The following is a 26247-nucleotide window of genomic DNA, read 5'->3' as shown; positions in this document are numbered from 1 at the left end:
CTAAAGGACCCTCAGACTGTGAGAAATAATATTCTCTGGTCTGATGAACCTCAATTCCAACCATCATGTTTGAAGGAAACCAGGCACTGCAAATCACATGCAGAGTACCATCCCAAAAGTAAAGTGTGCTGGTAGCATCCTCATGGTGTGGGGGTGTTTTTCAGCGGCAGGGACTGAGGGACTTGTCAGAGTAGAAGAAAAGCTCAATGCGCCAAAATATTGAGAGCCTTAATAATAACCCAGTCCAGAGCATTCAGAACCTAAGACTGGGCAGACGGTTCACCTTCCAACAGGACAGTGACCCTAAGCACACAGCAAAAGTGGCTTATACACAACGCTGTGAATGTCCTTGAGTGCCCCAGCTTGAACCCAATCAAATATTTCTGGAGAAACCTGAAAATGTGCTTCTGCCCCCATCCAACCCGAAAGCACTTGAGAGGTGAAGCGATGAGGAGACAAATGGTAGATAATTGCCAAATGATGATGAGCAAAGCTTGTCGCATCAAACAAAAAAGACTAGAGGCTGTAAAGGTACTTTATATTTAGCAATGTTCTAATTTGATTATTTTTTTATAAATTTACAAAGTTGTGACAATTGTTTTTGCTTTGTCAGTATGGTGTATGGAGTGTAGATTGATGTGGGGGAAAAAGTCATTTTAAAGCAGTTTAACATAAGGCAGCAACATAACAAAATGTGAAAAAAAATTTGAGTAGTATGAATACATTTGCAAGGCACTGTATTTGATTCTGTTAATTAATTACTTTTTAAGAGTAACACTAAATGTGTATACTTGTAACCCTCAATACAAATGCAGCCTATCTGAATACACACAAATATAACTGAAATTCATAATATTACAGTAAGGAAAAGATAAGTATGACATTTCATAATGTCTGAATAAGTTCAAATGCATTACGTGAGTAGGAATTCTTAGAAACACAAACATCTATGTATTGTCCTGACCCTTTCCCTTTAAGAATGTAGTGCGCGTGCAACTGTAGCACGCATACTTTGAACAGTAACGGTCAAAGAGGAGAAGAAGCTGAGAAATCGAGTGATTAACGTTGTTTAACTTGTTAAAATTTATTTACAGATGCTAAGAAGGAAGAAATAGTAATACTTATCTGATCTGCATCCTAAAAGAACAGTTTTGGGTGAACGATATCCGTTTATGAGTTGTTGAGCTCGTTTTATTGTATGGTGATTAGCACAGAGTCCACCATTACAAAAGATGTTAAAACAACTGATATTAATGAAATATTAACGTATGCTGTTTGTAATAAGATGTCATTATATAAAACACTGGAGTAGTGAGTACAATATGCCTGTTATGCCACCATTTTGAGCTGTTTTGTATAACGTTGTGCTTTATGATTTTGTATAGCGCTATTTTAATAATTTTTATTGATGGAGAAATAAGATGTTCTTATGGCCTGTTGTCCAGGTCAGGTTTTATGTTCCAGTTAAAAAGTTTGACATTGGAAAACGATTCTATGAGGCGCCACGTAGGATTTAAATCAAACTTCGCTTATCAATACATACATAACACACGTGCGCATATACACCTACAAATTACTTGCATATACATGTATACTATTGGATGTTCAAAATACATATATGAAATACACGTGCACAGTAATATGAAATCCATACCAATACATATTATGTTAGTAATGAATGCATATACACTTGTGAATAACTCGCATATACATATAAACTTCCATGCATATACACCTATAAACACTCGCACATATACACTCGCTGCACGCATACACCTATAAATACTCGCATATACATATAAATTTCCATGCATATACACCTATAAACACTCGCATATACATATAAACTCGATGCGCGCATACACATCCATAAAACACTCGTGCATACATATAAACTCGATGCGCGCATACACATCCATAAAACACTCGCGCATACATATAAACTCGATGCGCGCATACATACTAAATAAAACGTGGATGCATGCTTTAGTTGCGTATATGTATATGCGAGTGATTTCATATGTGGATGTGCGTGAACTTTTCAGTCCAAACGGAAGGCTTTTCAGTGTAAAAGGAAGTCTTTAAGGGATGTCTTCCTCATGCAGATCGACATGAATTTCAGAGTGACCTTAATAGCTGTTACGTTTGTTAGTGTTTTATTTGCTTATGCAAGGTGCAATGAAGACGATATACTCGATTTCTTTAACAGTGTATTACAGTGCCTAACACGTATACAGCAAGAGCCGAGAGAAATACTTTATCGAGATTTAGATAACCATGCCAGAACAATTAACAGTCTTTTGTCTGTGGTTCGTTATGATCAAAATGCCGAAACCAGAGAATGCATAGTTATTCTCTAGATGCTGTACCGCATACTGCGCCAAATCACACATCCGCTTGATACTGGAAGACCTGCTGGAGCTGGACTAAGAACAGTCCCACCACCTACATGTAACACAGGCCACAGAGGTCGTCCGCGCTATGACATTTCGTATGAGCAACTGTGCCATTGTCTGCGGCTTGGGTTTAACTGGCAGGGAATCGCATCCTTATTCGGAATAGACCGCCGCACTTTGTTCCAGCACAGGCAGCATCTTGGAATCGGACCGTTGGGGTTTGCAGAACTGTCCAACTATGAGTTGAACACACTTGTCAGACAGATTTTGCAAAGAACCCCAAATGCAGGAGAGACCTACATTCTGGGCAGTCTCCGGTCTCGCTCCACCCGCATCCAGCGCTGGAGGGAGAGACAAAGTTTACACGAGATAGATCCTATTGGAAGGTCACTCAGGTGCCGACGTGCAGTTAGAAGAAGAATTTATTCTGTGCAAACTCCTAACCAACTCTGGTATGTACAAGTTATTTGACAACTTCATTAAAATATACCATAAAATGAACTAATGTTAATTAAATATGGTATATACGTATGTTGTAATATATCATCCCGCAAAAATCATGTAAGCAACACTTACTAGACGATGGTTAATTTCCCTAAGGGGCTATTCCACGTTACATTTATAAAACAATTAGAACATTACAATTAAACACTTAAAAATAAGCTTGTAATGAATTCCCTCTCTTAACAGGCATATAGACCATAAACTGGTCAGATGGAGGCTGGTTTTCCATGGGTGTGTTGACGGATATAGCCGCACCATTATTTATCTCGACTGTCTGAACAATAATAGAGCATTAAGTGTTCTGTCTTTGTTCCAAGAAGGGGTTCAAAACTTTGGATTGCCATCAAGGGTTAGATGCGACCATGGCATGGAAAACATTGAGGTTGCACGTTACATGTTAAATAGAAGGGGACTAAATAGAGGAAGTGTCATTATGGGCCGCAGTGTGCATAATCAACGGATCGAACGTTTATGGGCAGAACTGAACAGAGGTGTTTCATATTATTATTATTAAGTTCAAGTTCAAGTTCAAGTTGAGCTTTATTGTCATTCCGCTACATGTGGGGACATATAAGTATTTACCCTATACAAACTAAAAGAATAAAGGATAAAAAAATACAACTATACGAATGCTTCACATAAATATTACCCTATACAAACTAAAAAATAGAAGACAAAAAATACAAACTATACGAATGCTTCACAAATACTGTGCATGTGCAAAGAGAGACATTTGAGTCAGCAGCTGGTTGGGGAACAGTGCAGGATGATTTGTAGTGCATGAGCATGTAAACATACATATATTGCTGAGTCTTTTGTGAGATTGTGCACACGCAGCAGTGTGTGTAAGTGTCCATAGAGCACATAGTGTAAAGTGTAAGTGTCCATAGTGTAAAGTGTCCATAGTGCACATAGAGGAGAGTGTGTTACTACAGGTGGTTTGTACAGGCCCACTCACCTGTGTGTAGCACACTTGAATTGCACAAAAAATTAAAATAAAATAAATAAAAAAAAATTTAAGTTCCATACAGTTTTTTTTTTTTGGTGTGGTAAGGTTTGGGGTGGGGGGTGGTCCATGTTCAGGAGGTAGGGGTTTGCATGGGGTTTCAGAGGGGGGTGGGGTGGTTTGAGTTCAGGGCTCTCACAGCCTGGGGGAAAAAGCTGTTGAGCAGTCTGGCATAGTGGGCTCTGATGCTCCGGTACCGTCTTCCTGATGGTAGGAGCTGGAAGAGACTGTGGGAGGGATGGGTGGAGTCCTTCACGATGCTGTTGGTTTTGCTGGAGCATCGTGTAAGGAAGATGTCCAGGATGGAGGGGAGAGGGGCACCGATGATCTTTGCAGCTGTGTTCACTGTCCGCTGGAGGGTCTTGCGGTCAGCAGCACTGCAGTTCCCGTACCAGACAGTGATGCAGCTGGTCAGCACACTCTCAATGGTGCCTCTGTAGAATGTGGTGAGGATGGGTGGAGGGAGACTTGCTCTTTTCAGCCGGCGGAGAAAGTGTAGGCGCTGTTGTGCCTTTTTGGAGAGTGACATGGTGTTGGTGGTCCAGGTGAGATCCTCTGTGATGTGCACCCCCAGGAAATTAGTGCTGCTGACTCTCTCCACAGTCGAGCTGTCGATGGTCAGTGGGGGGTGGTCAACGGAGTTTCTCCTGAAGTCCATCACAACCTCCTTTGTCTTCTCCACATTGAGGGACAGATTGTTTGTGCCACACCATTCAGCCAGCTGTGCCACTTCCTCTCTGTAGTGCGTTTCATCGTTGTTGCTGATGAGACCTACCACTGTTGTGTCATCAGCAAACTTGATGATGTGGTTGGAGCTGAACTTGGCAGTGCAGTCGTGGGTCAGCAGTGTGAAGAGCAGTGGGCTAAGCACACAGCCTTGTGGGGCACCTGTGCTCAGTGTTGTAGTGCTCGAGGTGTTGTTGCCAACACGGACTGACTGAGGTCTTCCAGTTAGAAAGTCCAGGATCCAGTTACAAAGGGAATTGTTAAGGCCCAGCAGGTTTAGCTTATTTATGAGCTGTTGTGGGATTATTGTGTTGAATGCCGAGCTGAAGCCAATGAACAGCATTCTAACATAGGAGTCTTTATTTTCTAGGTGGGTAAGAGCCAGGTGGAGGGTGGAGGAAATTGCATCGTCCGTAGAGCGGTTTGGACGGTATGCAAACTGGAGCGGGTCAAGTGTGTTGGGGAGGCTGGTTTTGATGTTATGCATGACTAGCCTCTCAAAGCACTTCATCATGATTGGATTCAGTGCTATGGGACGGTAGTCATTGAGACAGGACACAGGTGATTTCTTTGGTACCGGTATGATTGTTGTGGATTTGAAACACGTGGGGACGACTGCCTGGCTCAGCGAGGTGTTGAAGATATCTGTTAGGACATCTGTCAGCTGTGCAGCACAGTCTCTCAGAACATGGCCAGGTATGTTGTCAGGACCCGCAGCCTTGCGTGGGTTAATCCTAGATAGGGTCTTCCTTACGTCGGCTGGAGACAGACAGAGCGCCCGGTCGTTGGGAGGTGTGGGCAGTTTTTGTGCAGGTGTGTCATTCTGCATTTCAAACCGTGAATAAAAGTGGTTGAGTGCATCGGGGAGGGATGTGTCCTCATCACAGGCCTGTGGCGGGGGCTTGTAGTCAGTGATGGTCTGAATGGCTTGCCACAGGCTCCGTGTGTCTCTGCTGTCTGTGAAGTGGTTGTTGATTTTTTTGGGCATATGACCGTTTTGCTTTTTTGATGCCACAGGACAGATTGGCTCTTGCTGTTTTGAGGGCTGCTTTATCTCCTGATCTGAATGCTTCATCTCTGGTCTTTAGCAGACCTCTGCTGTCATCCATGGCTTCTGGTTTGCACGTGTGGTGATGGTCTTGGTGACTGTCACATCATCAGTGCACTTTTTGATGTAAGCAGTCACAGTTTCAGTGTACTCATTCAGGTCTGTGTGGTTGTTGTAGGTGGCTGCCTCTTTAAACATGTTCCAGTCTGTGTCCTGGAAGCAGTCCTGCAGTGCTGAGGTGGCATTGTCTGGCCATACTGTGATCTGCTTTTCAACCGGTTTGGTGAGTTTGAGAAGTGGTCTATATGCTGGGATTAGCATAACAGTGATGTGGTCTGAGTACCCAAGGTGGGGGTGGGGTTCAGCCTTGTAAGAGTTCTTAACTGTTGTGTAAACAAAGTCCTGTGTGTTGTTTCCCCTTGTTGCAAAGTTGACATGTTGGTAGAATTTTGGCAAAACTGTCTTTAAGTTTGCGTGGTTGAAGTCACAGGCATCACATCACTGTATGATGAAAAAGCCATCGGGGTTTTTTGTTTGTTGTTCACTGATGGCGCTATACAGTTCACGAAGCGCGTCCTTAGCGTTTGCACACGGGGGGATGTAAACCGCAACGATAACAATGGCCGTGAACTCCCGCGGCAGATAGAACGGTCGACACTTCACAACCATAAACTCCACCAGCGATGAACAGTGTTTTGATAATACCGCAGCATTGTTACACCAGTCTTTGTTGATATACACACACAAGCCACCTCCGCGTGTCTTACCAGACAGCGATGAATCTCTGTCCGCTCGGAAGTTGGATAGCCCGTGCAGTTGAATGGCGGAGTCCGGGATGTTGTCGTTTAGCCATGTTTCGGTGAAAACAAACACGCAACAGTCCCTTGCCTCATGCTGTGTAGATCGACTGAGTTGAATTAAGTCCAGTTTGTTTTCCAGAGAGTGAGCGTTTGAGAGCATGAGTGTTGGAAGAGCCGGTCTTGAGGGGTTAGCTCTTAGCCTAGCTCGTATACCTCCGCGCTTACCGCGCTTCCGTCCTCTCTCACACCGCTTGCGACGCTGCCTTGTGCGGGTAGCGTCAGTAGGCGAGGCCGCGGTCTCGAGGTCCGGCTCCAGCAGTAAACAAAGGCCTCGTAGCTTCTCAGTAGCCGCCGGCGAGAGTTGATGCTCGTATGCGTTGCTGATATCCAGAAGACTTTGGCGATCATAGATGAATTCTGGGGTGATTTCCTTAAGAGTTAGCGGTAAACTTACACTATTTGGAGACGAACAGACGACATTAAACGACATAAAAGCACCGTCTTTGGGACCCGGAGCAGCCGCAGTGATCGATCGCGCCGCCATCTAAAGCAGGGTATTATTCGGACTTGTTTACTTTCATGGAGGACCAAGGTATACTAGACTCTCTGTGTGAGCTTCACATATTTTGTTTGCATTTTATTTTCTTACCTCGTATCCAGAGGGCAGTTAGGGAATTTAGGGACATGTGGAATAACCATGGACTCTCAACTGAAAGAGGACAAACCCCTCTGCAGTTATGGCACATGGGTATTGTTAGTCATATTGGAATCAACAACACAGCTATATCTGGTGTGTTAGAGAGTGATGAACATTTTGACATCAATGAAAACAGACCACCACCTGAACTACAGAGCATGAATAATATAATAGTTCCTGAAAACATTTACCGGCCAAATGACACTACCATGGAAAATATTCTGGAAGCATTTAACCCATTACAAAACGATGGGAATCATGGAATTAATCTATTTTCGGCACTTGTACAATTATTGGAAAGACAACAGGCTCGAACACCGTAAAAGTGCTTTATTGTGATTGTTCTGAATTAGAACTCCTAAAGAAGTGTTGACAAATGTTGTATTAAGGCAATGCTTGCAAAAACTGCAACGGTTGAAAACTGCTAAATTCTATAGCTAAGGTTTAAACAAGTACTGCTAAGATTGATTCTAACATTGCTGAAAATTATTTAATAAAGTTTTGTCAGACTAAAACAAATGCCTCAATAAGAATACTTTGGCACAGCATTAAAACATCTTAGCATTTAAAACGGTCTCTTACTCCTTGCCAAATCCCTGGGTATTATTAATGGCAAATTCCATGTTGCTTTTAAAAGTGCCATATGTGCTATATAATGGCAAGCGAAGGCAGTTGATGCATGTATTTGCAACTGGAAATCTTTGTGGAGTTTCTGTGTCATGGTGAAAGGCAATAGAGGGCTGAGGATGAAATCCAACTGGTGGGACCTGATCGGATCCTGTAGCAAATGCTAAGATTGCTCCAAGCCTTTGTGACCCCTCCTCTGAGTAAATAGAAAAAAAACAAAATGTCAACAACTATACAGTGTATTTGGGTGGGGGAAAAAAAGACACAGATACCCCTTTATAAAATCTGCAAAATGTTAATATATAAAAAAGGAGGATCAAAATGTTTTTATTTTATTTTCTATTTAGTAGTACTGCCCTGACCAAGCTATTTCACATAACAGATGTTTACATATAATTTACAGCACATAATAATAGCCAAATTTATAAAAACACCCCAAACAGTTAAGATACGCTTGTTTCTTAATACTGTATGATGTTAACTGGACAATCAACTCTTTTTATGTTTGTGATAGTTATTTATGACTCATGTTTGTCATTGACCTGGCTCTCAATTTGTGTTGCGTTCCTGTTAATATTTGCATCACTTAATATTTAAAACTTTAGTAACTGATCTCTCAACTATCCATAGTGTGAAAAGATAAATCTCTACATCATACATAAGTCACTGCTAGAACATGCTCACAAATGCAGATAATGTTGGAAAAGCAGAGAAATTTAAGGATTTTTTTTAAAGTGCTGTGGACAGTTAATTAAACAAGACACTCATGAACAGCTATCACAAAATATACAACACAACATTTAGAATGAAGAGTCTGTACACCTTTGAACTGGGTTATTTTGGTAAATTCAAGTATTATTTTTGTGTTCTGTGAAATACACAGGTCAGTGCTAAATAAAACAAAATGTGATTCATACGATCTGTCTTTTTTAAATATCACTTTTAGAAGAGATATTTATGAGCACAGCTGTATATACTGTACATAGATATTGTAGCAATGGAGTTATCAGACCACTAGCAGCAATAGCGTCACATACAACAATATGCGTTTAAAATCACGACACTACAAAGCTTCATATTGACATTTGTGAAAGTGAAGTGACATACGGCCAAGTATGGTGACCCATACTCGGAATTTGTGCTCTGCATTTAACCCATCCAACGTGCACACACACAGCAGTGAACACACACACACACACTGTGAACACACACCCGGAGCAGTGGGCAGCCATTTATGCTGTGGCGCCCGGGGAGCAGTTGGGGGTTTGGTGCCTTGCTCAAGGGCACCTCAGTCGTGGTATTGAGGGTGGAGAGAGCGCTATACATTCACTCCCCCCACCTACAATCCCTGCCGGCCCGAGACCCGCAACCTTTGGATTACGAGTCCGACTCTCTAACCATTAGGCCACGACTTCCCCTTCCCCATTGTTTTGTCTTTATATTGCAGAACAAATGATAATTTACTGCTTCAAATCAATGAATTGATTTAAATTATGATGCTGTAAAAAAATGTTGTTCCAACTTAAATTAATGTTACCCCGCTGGCTTTATTATTTTTTATTTTTAAGTAAACTTTAAATTTTAAGTCATCAGAGTAACAAATTATTTTAAGTTGACAAATTATATTTTAACAGTGTGCACTTCAAATATATTTGAATGAGATGTTATCAGCAAGTCAAGAAATGTTCTAGTTCCACTAATTATTGTCTGTAACTTATTAAAAGTGAAATGTGCTTATTACAAAGGTTACCTTCCACATCCTGCAGGTAGTCCCTCCAGAAAGCAATTACACTGTTCTCATTTGCTCGTTTGTTGCTCCCATTCTCTGACCACTGTATTTCAAATAGGTCATCCATTATGTCTGCTGTCAGCTGATTTGGCTGGTGACAAAACACGGATCTACAAGCTTCTGGGTGTTGTTGGACTTTTGCAAGGACGCCAAGAGTTTTTATTCCATCCCTGAACCTACATTAAGAGAATTTAGTATGATTCACAATTAAAAGAGAGATTTGAAATAACAACATAAATTAAAAATAAATAAATTAAATTAATTAAATAATTGTATTGCATTTTATAATTGTATTTAATTTTATTTTAAATACATTTGTTTGATTCAAAATATTCATCCAATGGACTGTGTATATTTCTGAAGTCCTAACAAACCTTTCAAATGGTCCACGAACACGATTGACCACCTGAAACATCAGTAAATCTTCAACCAGACTGTCCCTGTCGGCAATGCTTCTTAATGGCCTAAGGGACCAACCAGGGACTCATGAACAGCTATCGCAAAATATAAAAACAGTCGTGGATCATCCAGGAAATGATACACAGGAGTATGTAAACTTTTGAATAGGGTCATTTTTATAAATTCAGTTATAATTTTGTCTTGTGGAGTATATGTAAACATCTGTTAGTGAAGAGTACTAAATAAAACAAAAATAACATGCAATTTTCATGATCCCTCTTTTTTTGTTTCAATTATTAACATTTTGCACATTCTGCAAGGGGTATGTAAACTTATGGGCACAACTGTATATGGCCTAAAATAAACCAAAACCCTATAAGGAAGCCCATATGGGAAAGAAAAATAATAATAATTAAAATTCATAAAAAAAAATACACCAGTCTTACCAAGAGTAGTGGTCTTGAGGGTTTTACGTATAAGGCCTTCAACTTGAACACCTTTAAAATCAAGCTGCCATCCAGTTCCTGACCTTCACTTAACTTAGGTGTAATGAGCTTGTTGCTACATCCCGTAAGTATTTCCAAACTGTACACAATGAAAACCAGTGGTACTAATACACCATCAAATAATACATCTCACAGTAAAACGTTTACAATAACAAAAAAAAAAAGTAAACATTTACCTTACATCAAGTGGCACTTTTTCTTTGAAGCCTTCTTTGATTTTCCTTAAAACCGTTGTACTATCCCATGCTTTGTCAAATTCAAACGCATTTAATATGTGTCCAATCTCATGCAAGTGCTGTTTTTTCTTTTGCTTTACAACACCATTATCGTCAGGAGAGATCAACAGTATAACATCCTTATTAAAAGTCCGATGGTATTGTGTCCTGGGCCTGTAAAAACAACCACAGCTTAAAAAAAGCAAACTTCAACAGCATTTATCACAAATTACTTGACACCATTAGTTAAAGCTGCAGTCCATAACTTTTTTGGGTTAAAAATGATCTGAAATCAATATTTGGAAAAGTACATAACCAGCCAGTGTTCAAAACTATTGCCTTACTTTAGACCGATTCAATATCTTGCAATAATGTTTTCTAATTTGGTGGTAAGGGTAGATTTTCGTGGGAGATTCCAGCATGGCACTGCTTCATTACGTCACGTCTGTAAACATAAAGAAGTTTTTCCGGCTAGTAGGCTATGGCATGTGAGGATCCTGCAGGTGGCAGATATAGTCTTTTCTTACAGCAGCTAGAATAATTAAATTTATCATTTTGATGGTGGATTGTGATCCAGAAAGGATTATGTGTTTATGAAACATGTTAATGAAATTAAATTATATTCCAGTTTTAAATGTGCTTCTGAATACAGATAGCCTGGGATTACACAAGATTTGTATTTTAAAGAAAACTAGTGCGAAGGGAGCATAGTTGGGTTAAAATAATTTTTTATATGAAAATTGAATGGTATGACAATTAGATATTAGACTGTACAGAAATTGAAATCTACACGATAATACACACTATACTCATAGTCACGCAATGTTGTTAACATTAATCATTTGAGAATAAAGTATAACGCGTGTAATTTGCATAGCGTCTGGAAGCTATGAAACCCACCCCACCCCACCCATTCCCTGGCCGTAGTGCCAGAGCAAATTTTTTTTCTTACCTTTTTCTAGATCGAGACTGCCAATTTCCATACTGCTGGCGAGTGTGATATCGTGGTCCGTGAACTTCGCCGGCAGATGATGTTGGCCTGTTGTTGATGCTTTGTACAGCAGGCACCGATGGCCGAAGTGCGCAATTCAGATTCTGATTCTGACTGCAGTTGAGCAGAAGGCAACACATTAAATTCAACTGAATTAGCAATTGATCTTATAATAGTGGGCGAAGCAAGCACATTTCGCAAAATGCTAATTGCTTCAGTTGTAGCACGATCCCTCTCCATGATTGCAAATGCAGTAAATAGGCAGGTTACTTCCGTGTACGCACAAATGACTTCCTTTTACACTGAAATGACTTCCTTTTACACTGAAATGACTTCCGTTTGCACTGAAAAGTTCACGCACATGCACATGTGAAATCACTCGCATATACATATATACGCAACTAAAGCATGCATCCACGTTTTATTTTGTATGTATGCGCGCATCGAGTTTATGTATGCGCAAGTGTTTTATGGATATGTATGCGCGCATCGAGTTTATATGTATGTGCGAGTGTTTTATGGATGTGTATGTGCGCATCAAGTTTATATGTATGCACCTGTCACTTGTGCAGCATTGGCTGATCACTACCCATCCAACATTGACTGCAAATTACCTCTTCGGATAGTCTGACAAAAATCTATCCGAACAGTTACTTCGACTTGTCACTTTAACAGACTGATAAGTTCTTCTTGCACTACACTCATAACAAAACAAAAGAAATCTGCACAGTTTTGTTTCTGTACATTCAACTGGTTTGCACTCCATCTATTCTGCCATGATGTGCCTTATGCACTTTATCTATCTCTCTTTTTTTTATTTTTCTACAATGTCCTCAGACTGATAAGCTCTTTTGCACTACAAATATATCTACACAGTGTTGTTTTTATTTAACTGGTTTTGCACTCTATCTGCCATGAGCCTTATGCCACTTTATCGATCTAATTCTTATTTTTTTCTACAATATCCTCATTTGTATATTTGTATAGTATGTACATATGTTTAAACTGTATTTATCTGTATCTGAACGTGTTTAATGTTAATTGTATGCGCCAAGGGTCTGAGAGTAACGCAATTTCAATTCTCTGTATGTATGTGCTGTACATGTGGAAGAATTGACAATAAAGCTGACTTGACTTGACTTGATGTGTGATGTTTATAGGTGTATATGCATGGAAGTTTATATGTATGTGTGAGTATGTATAGGTGTGTCTGCGTGCAGCGAGTGTATATGTATGCGTGAGTGTTTATAGGTGTATGCGTGCGTCAAGTTTATATGTATATGCGAGTTATTCACAAGTGTATATGCATTCATTACTAACATATGTATTGGTATGGATTTCATATTAGTGTGCACGTGTATTTCATATATGTATTTTGAACATCCAATAGTATACATGTATATGCGAGTAATTTGTAGGTGTATATGCACATGTTATGTATGTATTGATAAGAGAAGTTTGATTTAAATCCTACGTGGCACCTCATAAATGAAAGTCCCAAATTCAGTATCTCAGAAAATTAGAATATCAATTAAGACCAATGCAAAAAAAAATATTTTTAGAAATGTTGGCCAACTGAAAAGTATGAACATGAAAAGTATGAGCATGTACAGCACTCAATATTTAGTTGGTGCTCCTTTGGCCTGGATTACTGCAGCAATGTGGCGTGGCATGGAGTCGATCAGTCTGTGGCACTGCTCAGGTGTTATGAGAGCCCATGTTGCTCTGATAGTGGCCTTCAGCTCTTCTGAATTGTTGGGTCTGGCGTATTGCATCTTCCTCTTCATAATACCCCATAGGTTTTCTATGGGGTTAAGGTCAGGCGAGTTTGCTGGCCAATCAAGAACAGGGATACCATTAGGGCTGCAACGATTCGTCGACATTGTCGACAAAAATCGATAATAGAAATAGTCGACAATGAATTTCATTGTCGAAGTTGTCGCCAGACATGTTTTTTCCGACCGAGGAGTGAGGCATCTCTCTTCATTACAATCTCTGCCGAGAGTCGCACATGCGCATTAGCTTCTCTGCTGAGCGATAACATACAGAAATGGCGGCGTCCAACGCAGCAGCTGCGCGTACCAAAACATCTAAAGTTTGGGAGCATTTTAGCCTAGATACGGCGAATAAAAAGATTACCTGCATGGTTTGCAAAGCAGTCCTTGCGTATCACGGCAGCACCTCGGTGATGCACGAACATTTAAAGAGAAAGCACGTCGGACAGTTGAATGAAACGGAGTTTGACTCGCCTCGTATTTAAATAACATGGAAGCCAATACTTAAACTTGGTCTGTTCACCATGACAGGTTTGTGTCCAGGTAGAATCACACAGTCCATGTTTACAACTTAAATTCAGACGACTCTGAAAGCTTATTTTAAAACCGTTAGATTTCATAATGTTGAGACGAGTTGTAAAGTTCTTTTGCAACAGATTGACCACTGAATGTATCTCACAAAATGCACTTAATATTTTTGTTTACTGTTTTATTGCTGCTAATGTGCCTGCCCCTGGTTTACAGGAAGAATATGTTTACTTGATTTTAATTAATTTTTTCTTATAAAACAAATGCGCCTGTCCTTTATAAAAATGATAGTTTCTTTATTTATGCATTTATGTCTATACTGACCGATAACTGTGCCTAATTGGTTTTAGACAGGGCATTTTTATTTACTTTTAGTATGAATCGGCCTATCAGCAGCAAAGTTCAATAAAATATGCATTTTTCATTGAAGTACCCCCCTTCTTTCTTGTGTTTACTATCATTTTCCACAGAATTAAAGCAATCTCATGCAAAATTTTAGAAAAATGTAATAATTATTCGATTAGTCGACTAATCATTTCAATAGTCGGTGACTAGTCGACTATTAAAATAGTCGTTAGTTGCAGCCCTAGATACCATGGTCCTTAAACCAGGTACTGATAGCTTTGGCAGTGTATGCAGGAGCCAAGTCCTGTTGGAAAATGAAATCTGCATCTCCATAAAGTTGGTCAGCAGCAGGAAGCATGAAGTGCTCTAAAACTTCCTGGTAGACGACTGCGTTGACCTTGGACCTCAGAAAACACAATGGACCAACACCATCAGATGACATGGCACCCCAAACCATCAATGACGGTGGAAACTTTACACTGGACCTCAAGCAACGTGGATTATGTGCCTCTCCTCTCTTCCTACAGACTCTGGGACCTTGATTTCCAAAGGAAATGCAAAATTTACTTTCATCAGAGAACATAACTTTGGACCACTCAGCAGCAGCCCAGTCCTTTTTGTCTTTAGCCCAGGCAAGACGCTTCTGACGGTGTCTCTTGTTCAAGAGTGGCTTGACACAAGGAATGCGACAGCTGAAACCCATGTCTTGCATACGTCTGTGCGTGGTGGTTCTTGAAGCACTGACTCCAGCTGCAGTCCACTCTTTGTGAATCTCCCCCACATTTTTGAATGGGTTTTGTTTCACAATCCTCTCCAGGGTGCGGTTATCCCTATTGCTTGTACACTTTTTTCTACCACATCTTGTCCTTCCCTTCGCCTCTCTATTAATGTGCTTGGACACAGAGCTCTGTGAACAGCCAGCCTCTTTAGCAATGACCTTTTGTGTCTTGCCCTCCTTGTGCAAGGTGTCAATGGTCGTCTTTTGGACAACTGTCAAGTCAGCAGTCTTCCCCATGATTGTATAGCCTACAGAACTAGACTGAGAGACCATTTAAAGGCTTTTGCAGGTGTTTTGAGTTAATTAGCTGATTAGAGTGTGGCACCAGGTGTCTTCAATATTGAACATTTTCACAATATTCTAATTTTCTGAGATACTGAATTTGGGACTTTCATTAGTTGTCAGTTATAGTCATCAAAATTAAATGAAATAAACATTTGAAATATATCAGTCTGTGTGTAATGAATGAATGTAATATACAAGTTTCACTTTTTTAATGGTAAATAAATCAACTTTTTCATGATATTCTAATTATATGACCAGCACCTGTATTTATATATGTATATGTATATATGTATGTATATTTATATATGTATGTATATATGTATATGTATATATGTATGTATATGTATGTGTGTGTGTATGTATGTATGTGTGTATATATATATGTGTATATGAGAATGACAGCGGACTTGCAGCTGAAATCGGACATTTTCAAACAGACTTGGGCACTAATCAAAACATATTTGCTTGGTCTTTGAAATGTTGTTAGGGGCCTTTTTTATTTTATCATATTTATTTTGCCATTGCTTGTTGCACTCTGTATGGTTACTTAACCATTACTTATTTACTTATTTTATTTTTATTTATTAAGTAAATGCTATGTGTATGTTATGTTTATAACAAGTTTAATAAAAACACAGTTAAAAAAAAGTCATTTGTACAAGAGTCACTAAAAGGGACTGCATACTCCTACTAGTTTTACTAGACATGTTTATGCTCTGGTAAGCCTTTCTAGTCTTCATTTTAGCACTTTTACTCTTTTCAGAACCAACCATTGTGGTCTCCTATGAGTCACATATTACAGTGAGCTATCTTTCAAAATCTTCTTTGCTACAACGTTATTAGTAAATTTAAGTATTTTGGATTGTAGAGCTCATCAAAACGTGTGCGATAAAGGAGCCATCTTGGAAGCTCCCTATGAAAGGTAATCAAATCAGCACAAATGCAGCACAAACTAATTGCATAGTTTTGGTGATTATTTTAATTTATGGGGTGACAAATTCACAGAGGTTTAATTTTGTCTCATGGTACTTTACCTGCTAAATAATCCATATAACTAGTATCACTGTACCACTAATATTGCTTGGAGGTGTCATTAATGCAGATATCCTTATAGTAAAAAAACAAAAAAAAAGTGTTATTCAGACTTCACTATGTACTGCTCAAAATGGAGTTTGATTCAAGCATGAGACCACTGACTGTACATTCACAAGATTTCTCAATATAATCAACAAAGTGCAGAACCAATTGGCTCTGGGGCGTTTATTTTTTATTTTTCACCTACATTTGACATACCCAAATTCAAATGTTTACCCTACACACATACAATGGAGGAAATGGTGTCATTGTATAGAAAACCATTTGAACTACAAAATATGATTGTAATTCTTCATAAATAACATTATATAGGTTTTAAATATTAAAATAAACACTAAAAACATAGGCACTGTTTTATTTGTATTAGTTTTATTTTTCAGAATTTGTTTTTATTGTTGTTTTTTGAAAATGTTAATCAGGTTCTATTTGCTCCAGCTCTATGCAACTTATATAGTTTGATTCCACTAGGTGCCAAGATGTACCAGAAAACAAAGAATCTTGTACCAGAAAAAAAACAGCTACTAAACAGGAGTTATTGCATTATGACTGAAAGAGTAAACTTGTCCATTTTTGCACTTACAAAGACACTTGTAAGTGCAAAAAAGGACAAGTTTACTGAAAGAGTAAACTTGTCCTTTTTTGCACTTACAAGTGTCTTTGTGAGTTTCCTTTGCAAAAACAGGTTTTATAAAACACATTACCCCCAAAATCCTATTTCACTATGTGCTATAGCACTTTTCTTGATTATTGACTGAATTATGTTTAATTTTTATGTTTATCTAAGTAGTAATATACAAAATGGCAAAAGCGAATTAGACCAAATATCACATTTTGTATTTTATACAATCAGTTTTTTTTTCTTTCTTTCAGAAGACACAAGACTATAAATGTTGTAAAATCCATGTGGTTTATTACAATCTAAAACATAATCCACATGATCCAGCTTTATATTATTCCATTTATGTGCATAATTTCCCTTTCCCTTCCCTTTCCCCTTTCCCTATAATTTTTGTCCCCTGTCCCCTGCATCACCTCTGCATCAGCATCCTGGCTGCATCACCTGCCTGCCTCCTGGAGATGATATGTGAGCTGTGCCGCTAGCTGCTACTGAGCTTCAGAATGTGAAACAAAGAAATAGCTGTTTATAAACACAGCACTGTAATATCCATGTATTTTTTACTGAAACGCATCCTCTACTGTACATTAATGTCAATGCATAGTTTATCAGATTGTTTGTGGTGCTTTCACGTTTCAAACTAATTATAATTATATCAGAAACCTGAATGTAAGCACTTGTATATGCGCATATCAGCTGTGTGTCCTTTCCTACAAGAGGTATCAAACTTCACAGCTCTGAGTTCCAGCCGCCTGCTTGAGCAGTGTGTAATTTGACTTATTGCAGCCCAGAGTTGTAAAAGATAAGAGCCGCTGCCTGGAACTGCTATGATTTGGAGAGAGCATGTTTGCCAAAAAGTGTCTTTTTTCTCTGGTACGCATCTGTGACAAAACAGTGGATTTCTCACCAATGCAAGCACAAAGAAATGTGAAAATTCTCTCATTTGAAAGAAGAGATCCTATTATAAGTTTGCGGCTGTATGTGGCTGACTGTAGCAGAAGTATGAGTTGGAATGTGACGTTTTGCTTTGTTTCCTATGAGGTAACATTTGACATTGCGATTCTATTGAATATAATTTGATCTGTGATTGTCACACAATTAAATAAACATTCCTGAGAATGAGAGCTTTCTTGCGATATATGACTTGACTGTTATGTGAAAAATATAAAAAATACACACAATTATTAGGCGGAAATTTGTGTCTGGGACGTATAGTATACATTTCTAAGCTTAATTTTACTGCTATACGTATCATAAAACCAGAAGGTATTATTTGTAAAGATGAGACTCTAAGCTTTCAAATGATAGGGTACAATGGGGTTAAAGGTGCCTCAGGGTAAAAGGCGCCTTTGATATTATTTTCCTCTAAACCATTAGATAGTAGACTAACTTGGTGTGGCACTTTCCAAAACATCTGCTTTTCAAGATGCACGTGCAAATCTGATCCTTGAAGTGATCACGGGCAGCAGCACAAAGTTGATTCTGTGCTTCCTTCCTAATATTTTGTTTTTTAAAAATTTGGTAGATTTAAGTAGCAAATAAGAATCGCTAAAATTAATGCATATATTTTGAGACAAAGGACTTCTTAACTATTTTCAGTTTTGTTTAAGATAATTAAAGCAATAGATTTTAAATAACGAAAGAATATGTAAAAGTATGGTGTTTGGGGTAAAAAGCGCCCCTGCTGTTGGGTCTAAAGGCACAGTAATTAACATGATAATTAACAGATAGCTCACTTTTTCATTTGTTGACATGACATGGTTATATTCAGATGGTAAATATCATATATTATGTTTGGTATCCATATTAGAGATAATCACCATGTTTAGAATGAAACCATCATATATAAAAACATGATATTAATCATATCATATAATAAAATATAATTTGTTGTGTAGGATATCAGAGACTGAATCAGACAAATTTTAGATTCGATCGAAACATGAGAAGCTGAGATTCCACAAAGAGGGGCCTCAAACTGTAACAGGACAACGTCATAAATCTGTCCAAATCCTTTTGCCAACTAGTCTGAAGCAAGCAAACTAACCAGCAAGCCTCTTTCACAGAACAGCTTACAACCATGAGACAAAATAACACTTATTGATAATTCTAATTCAGGAAGAAGACTGTCAAATTTGGGGCAAGTAATCAAGACTTGAAAATCACGAGCTACAGACTCTCTTGGGCCGGTCGCCCCAATAACAAGACAAAGACTTCGACTGGAATTCCTTAGACCTTTTAACCTCTCTCTGGTCGTCACAGAACATGACTCTTATTCTCCATAGAACCACACAGAGACTATCTTTTCATATGCACTAAAAATCATCTTAAAAGGACTTATGAATTATTTCTCTGCATAAGAAATAACCTATATTATGTTTGTAAGACACATTAGATCATCATGTTTTAATCAAATATTATGTATGTTTTTTTTAATCACTATTGAATAGCTGAAGGATTCAGATGCTTGTCTGGTATGTATGAGTTTGACAAATCATGCTTTAAATGTTACTTCCAATCAATTCTTTGTCAAATTCATCATAGTCTTGTTATAGAAATCATGTTCAAAAGTATACTTTGCAAGAGCCTGTAAAGTTCGGACCTCTGACTGAACAGATAACATGTTGATTTATTGATTGGGTGGAGGAACTGAGCAACACCCCAAGCAAAGACAGTATCTAATTGGTCAAGACGTCCATATGGGACGGTCTGAAAGCTGAGTTTAAAAACTCAGGACACCATCAAACTCTCTCTTGGTCCTCTTAGTCACCCTTCTCCTCTTCTGTTCTCTTTTGCCACCGCGTTTTGACGCTGCTCTTTGAGCGTGCTCTGACCTATGTGCCAGCTGCTACCACAATGAGAAGAAAACCCATCTAGTCTCTTTACATCCCTTCATTCTTTTACTTTAATTTATTTTCTTTTCCATTGTGAGTTTCGTGTACTCAGTTAAGTTTTGCCGCCACACCTCGTCTCCAAGTTCAACTCGAGTCTGTGACCACCTCAAAACTTCTGCAGTCAACGCCCAAGACGTCAATTCAACGACTACTGAACACTAAGCCAATCAGCAACTTGGGAAAACCCCCCTGTGACAATGACAACAACAAAAGGGAATCCCAGAGGCAATGCAAGCAAGTAACCTCCAGACTTTTTGCTGGGTCGGTGCAGTTTAATACAAATTTTAGCCTCATTGAGAAACTCAAAGCGAGGGTTAAATAAGTGATTGATGGTTGTTCAGGTCTATGCAATAGCACATATTGCTGTAAACTTGGGATATCACATTTTCATTCTCTTAAACTCATCCTTTCCTCACTTTCTCTCTTTCTGCAACGTGTGAATGTGTGAATGCTTGTGTTCATGTGTTAGATTAGTTTATGTCTTAGTTTTATATAAATAAAATGTTATTTATATTGAAAAGAGAAGTATCTTGTGTTTTGTGCTTAGAAGTTAATCTTAATCTGCCGATCCTGTTACTGTGCTATTAAATAGTGTTTTCATTATATTTTGGATTTTAATATCCAGTGCAGAGTTGATGTTATATGGCTTGGTCAATGAATCGCTGCCGCCTCAGTGATCAGCTGTAAAACAGTGATTCTGTTCAAATTCCCTATAAAATCATAAATGATTCCCTTTGAGCTAAATTAAACTATTTCTTTAAATTACATATTAATATTGTTTATTACGTTACAGTTGTTACTACTGTAAATCTATATTAAATTATTGTGGGATCTCCTTCAATACTTTCAGAATCTTTACTTTTTAAAATCGTTTTGATATATATTTGAAATTATTAAAATATATATTTTGTATTAACATTTTAATAAGCAGAAAATAGTACAAACTTTGATAAAGTGATTGTTTTGAACAAGTATTAACTTAACTATTAAAGATATTATTAAAAAAGAAAAAAACAACAAAAAAAAACATTTTAGCTTAAGTATTTGTATCAATACTGTGTGCCATTTGCCCCATGATGGTGAGCCTTTTACCTCATACATTAATGAGATTTTTAAACAAAATAAATGACTTGAATGATTTATTTTCACACTAAATCTGTTACTCCATTAATGTTCAATACGGTTAAAAGATTAAAGATTAATTGTGCAGTGTAGTCAGCTTCACTGATTATAATGGGAGTTTTCAGAAGAGAGAATATTTACAGAAGAGAGGAGAAATGTAACTTATTGGCTCAGATAATAAGCTAATAAGTACCACAAGAACATAGTCTAATCTTTATTCAATTTTCAGTAAGTTTCAGTAAGTAATAGTATTTATTATTATTATTATTATTTTACTAAAAATAATACTAAAAATTAATCTGAAAATCAGTTGAAAATTGAAAACAATACAAAAATATGTATATATATTTCAAACAATACTATTGAGGCTTGGGTACCACAATACTATCGTAGTATGTTATAACAGTGTAACACTACATGACACTTGGAAGACAGACAGACCGAAGGACAAGTAAATGATTTCCAGCAGTAGTAAGTGAGAGCGTGCCATAGATTCTGTACATATTAACAGATTACAGATTACACATATTACAGATTTCTGTACATATGCTTTCATGTTCTTTACACCAAATTCTGACCCTACCATCTGAATGTTGCAGCAGAAATTGAGACTCATCAGACCAGGCAATGTTTTTCCAATCTTCTATTGTCCAATTTTGGTGAGCCTGTGCGAATTGTAGCCTCCGTTTCCTGTTCTTAGCTGACAGGAGCGGCACCCGGTGTGGTCTTCTGCTGCTGTAGCCCATCTGCTTCAGGGTTCGATGTGTTGTGCGTTCAGAGATGGTATTCTGCATACCTTGGTTGTAACGAGTGATTATTTGAGTTACTGTTGCCTTTCTATCATCTCTAACCAGTCTGCTCATTCTCCTCTGACCTCTGGCATCAACAAGGCATTTTCATCCACACAACTGCCGCTCACTGGATATTTTCTCTTTTTCGGACCATTCACTGTAAACCCTAGAGATGGTTGTGCATGAAAATCCCAGTAGATCAGCAGTTTTTGAAATACTCAGACCAGGCCGTCTGGCACCAACAACCATTCCATGTTCAAAGGCACTTAAATCCCCTTTCTTCCCCATTCTGATGCTCGGTTTGAACGTCAGAAAGTCGTCTTCACCACATCTAGATGCCTAAATGCATTGCGTTGCTGCCATCTGATTGGCTGATTAGCAATTTGTGTTTTTGAACAGGTGTACCTAATAAAGTGTCCGGTGAGTGTGTGTGTGTGTGTGTGTGTGTGTGTGTGTATATATATATATATATATATATATATATATATATATATATATATATATATATATATATATATATACATATATATCATTTATTTTAATTTTTTTACAATAACCATATTCCTCTATAATACAGATGTCTAACAATAAACTGAATATAAAAAAACAACAATAAACTTACAATATTTAAAAAAATATATTAAAATATTCATGTACAGATTTCTTAAGAGTAAGAATTGTAATATTGTTGTATGTCTGACCTGGTGGATGGCAGGGCTGGATTGGTTGTATTCCCACAGTTGATTCCTGTAACCCAGAGCATCTCCTACACCGCTGAGAAGCATTCCTGCTGTGTAATGTTCCACAGTACTGCAAGAACCAATCATTAATTTTAACATTAATATAGACACATTATAAATATTAAAGACTATTCATGGTACAATGCTGGACAATATGTTTACTTAAAGTGATAGTTCACCCAAAAATAAAAATTCTGTCATTAATTACCCTCATGTTGTTCCAAACCCGTAAGACCTTTGTTCATCTTCAGAACACAAATTAAGATATTTTTGATGAAATCCGTTTTCTGACCCTGCATAAACAGCAATGCAACTGAAACGTCCCCAGGCCCAGAAAGTTAGTAAGGACATCGTTAAAACAGTCCATGTGACATCAGTGGTTCAGTCGTAATTTTATGAAGATACGAGAATACTTTTTCACAAGCATGCATCGTGGTACTCTCATGAATGGTGGTGGAGACTGACATGGAAGTGCACAAAAAGTAGCTTCATAACATTATAATTGAGCCACTGATGTCACATGGACTATTTCAAAGATGTTCTTAATACCTTGGGCCATGAAATGTTTCAGTTGCGTTGCCATCTATGCAGGGTCAGAAAGCTCTTGGATTTCTTAAAAAATATCTAAATGTGTGTTCTGAAGATGAACGAAAGTCTTACTGATTTAGAACAACATGAGGGTGAGTAATTAATGACTGAATTTTAAATTTTGGGTGAACTATCCCTTTAAGTTTACCTATGATACTGGTAATATTGTCGAAAAAAATGGGAGTTCAGTCCTTCTCCTGGATGAGGATTGCTGATACAGCTCATTTAGCTTGTCTGGTAGAGGGGACCCAGCATCACTGCTCTGACCATAAACAAAGGTGGGGGAAGTGGGGTGGGGTGGCATTAGATCTAGACTAAAGCTAAATCTGCATCAACCATCTCTCCCATCTTTCTTGAAATGTACTGTCTTTGGTGAATGAAATGGATGAACTGGTTTCAGATGACAACACACACGGATTATAGACTGCAACATCATGATTTTTATGGAAACATGGTTTACAAATAACATTCTCAGCAGCACCACTGAGCTAGAGACAGAACTGCAGTAAACTCTTATAGGAACAAAAGACATGCATTTTCATTAACAAATCATGGTAAAGTCAAGTCACCTTTATTTATATAGCGCTTTTAACAATACAGATTGTGTCAAAGTAACTTTCCAATATCAAAATAGGAAAATAGTGTCAATAATGTAAAATGACAAGATTAAACACTCAATTTTCAGTTAAAGGTATTTCATTATTGAATTCAATGACGTCATCGTCCAGCTCAGTTCAGTTTAAATAGTATCTGTGCAATCAAGTCGACGATAATCGCTGGAAATTAAGTGTCCCCAACTAAGCAAGCCAGAGGCGACAGCGGCAAGGAATCAAAACTTCATCAGTGACAGAATGGAGAAAAAAAACCTTGGGAGAAACCAGGCTCAGTCGGGGGACCAGTTCTCCTCTGGCCAGACGAACCAGCAGTTTGTGCTGAGGACTGATCTGGCTCCCAAGGTCTTGTCCCAATGGCCGCCTAGGTGGCAAGGTCTTCAATGGGGATCTGTCTCTGGGGCTCATCTAGGTGTCCTGATCTCCGCTGACGTTCAGGGCTGTAGAGGTCATCTCTGGGTGCTGATCCACCATTTGATCTGGATACGGACTGGATCCAGGTGACTGCAGTGATCATCTGATCTGGATACGGACTGGATCGGGTGGCTACGGTGATCTCAGAATAAAAACGAAACAGACTAATATTAGCATAGATGCCATTCTTCTTACGATGTAACAAGTACATTGGGTGTTATGGGAAGTGTTTCCGGTTCTGGTTGATGCAGCCTAACAATCCTTTAACATATTTGAATATTAGAAGCATATTAGTGTGCTATGTGTAAGCCAGGTTAAAGAGATGGGACTTTAATCTAGATTTAAACTGACAGAATATGTCTGCCTCCCGAACAGTGTTAGGTAGATTGTTCCAGAGTTTTGGCGCTAAATAGGAAAAGGATCTGCCTTCCTGTTACAGATGAGGACAGAGGCAGATGAACAGTGCAGGTAATGTTTATTGATAACCAGATGATGGATAGCGGGTGAGTATGAGCAATGGAATTCTTGGCAGGGGTGAATCGGAATGAACTTGTGTAATGCTTTCTTGCAGGTGACGCCGCACACACGGAGAGGAGTGAAGAGAGCACACACACCGCCGACTGGGAGCCGAGACTCAGGAACTCTGGAGCAGACGAGGAACTGGATCCTGAGGGTACAGAGTGCAAGTATGATAAGTAGCAGGTAAGTAAACTTCGTAGCTATACACACAAAAGCTTGGAGTAGCAGAAGTAGTCCTCCTTTGTGAAACGAGACCGGACGTCGAGTGTCAGGCGGTGTGTGGTTTTATGGGGAGCAGTAACGAGGAGCGTGACGAGGAACAGGTGAGTGTAATCAACACAGGTGAGAGTGATTGCTGTGGTAATGTGGTGGCAGAGCTGTAACATTAGCTCCCCCTCCCGGAAGGTGCGTCCCGCACCGCAACAACCACATAGGGGACGGAACATCCTGAAGGCCGATGCAGGGCGAGACACGGGGGAAGCCTCCAGGTTGGATCCAGGGACTCGGGAAGTCATGGCGGATCAGGCGGTTTGGGAGGCCATGGCGGGACTGGGGACTCGGGAGGCCATGGCGGGTCAGGGGGTGTCGACGGCCATGGCGGGTCAGGGGGCGTGGACGGCCATGGCGGGTCAGGGGGCGTGGACGGCCATGGCGGGTCAGGGGGCGTGGACGGCCATGGCGGGTCAGGGGGCGTGGACGGCCATGGCGGGTCAGGGGGCGTGGACGGCCATGGCGGGTCAGGGGGCGTGGACGGCCATGGCGGGTCAGGGGGCGTGGACGGCCATGGCGGGTCAGGGAGCTTGGATGGCCCTGGCGGATCAGAGACCTTGGATGGCCCTGGCGGATCGGGGTCCTTGGACGGCCCTGGCGGATCGGGGAGCTTGGACGGCCCTGGCGGATCAGAGATCTTGGATGGCCCTGGCGGATCAGAGATCTTGGATGGCCATGGTGGATCGGGGAGCTTTGTGGCCTTGGATCTTGGATGGCCACACAGGCCGAGACTATATGGCCCCCCCCCAAAATTTATTTGGGATTGTTCCCCTCTGGGGCCCACACTGGAGGAGCAGGCTCATGGGAAAGCTCAGGAGGATAGGGCTCTTGGGGGCGCTCTGGCGGAGCGGGCTCCGTGGGGCGCTCTGGCAGCACGGAGCTGGACGGACCCAGCGGAGACGCAGGAGGGCACATGCGAGGAGCCGGCACTGGAGGACACGTGCGAGGGGCCAGCACTGGAGGGCACGTGCGAGGGGCCAGCACTGGAGGGCACGTGCGAGGGGCCGGCTCTTGGGGGCGCTCGGGCAGCGCGGACACTTGGGGATCAGGAACGGCACTCCTGGCCGGGGTCTGAGAACTGGATTCTCGGGGTTCAGGATCGGCAGTCCTGGCCGTGATTCGAGAACTGGATTCTCGGGATTGGGGATTGGCACTCCTGGCCGTAGTCTGGT

General features: G+C 39.7%; 1 protein-coding gene across 4 annotated transcripts in view; it reads right to left on the bottom strand.

Moving 5' to 3' along the window:
* LOC306857858 (ADP-ribosylhydrolase ARH1-like) overlaps nt 1-26247 on the bottom strand; it is a gene marked incomplete at its 5' end in the record, with an annotated part of 191497 nt that overhangs the window by 116643 nt on the left and 48607 nt on the right. For 3 of the 4 annotated variants that reach the window (XM_079398092.1, XM_079398094.1, XM_079398095.1), the window contains one exon: nt 22635-22743. In XM_079398092.1, coding sequence (XP_079254218.1) covers nt 22635-22743 — 109 coding nt within the window. Of the gene's footprint in view, nt 1-22634; nt 22761-26247 lie in introns of those variants that run through there. The other variant, XM_079398093.1, reaches the window with a different exon arrangement.

Source organism: Barbus barbus (assembly GCF_936440315.1).
Source record: "Barbus barbus genome assembly, chromosome: 38".
In the NCBI taxonomy this organism is placed as follows: Eukaryota; Metazoa; Chordata; class Actinopteri; order Cypriniformes; family Cyprinidae; genus Barbus; species Barbus barbus.
This window is presented reverse-complemented; position numbering and strand designations above follow the sequence as displayed.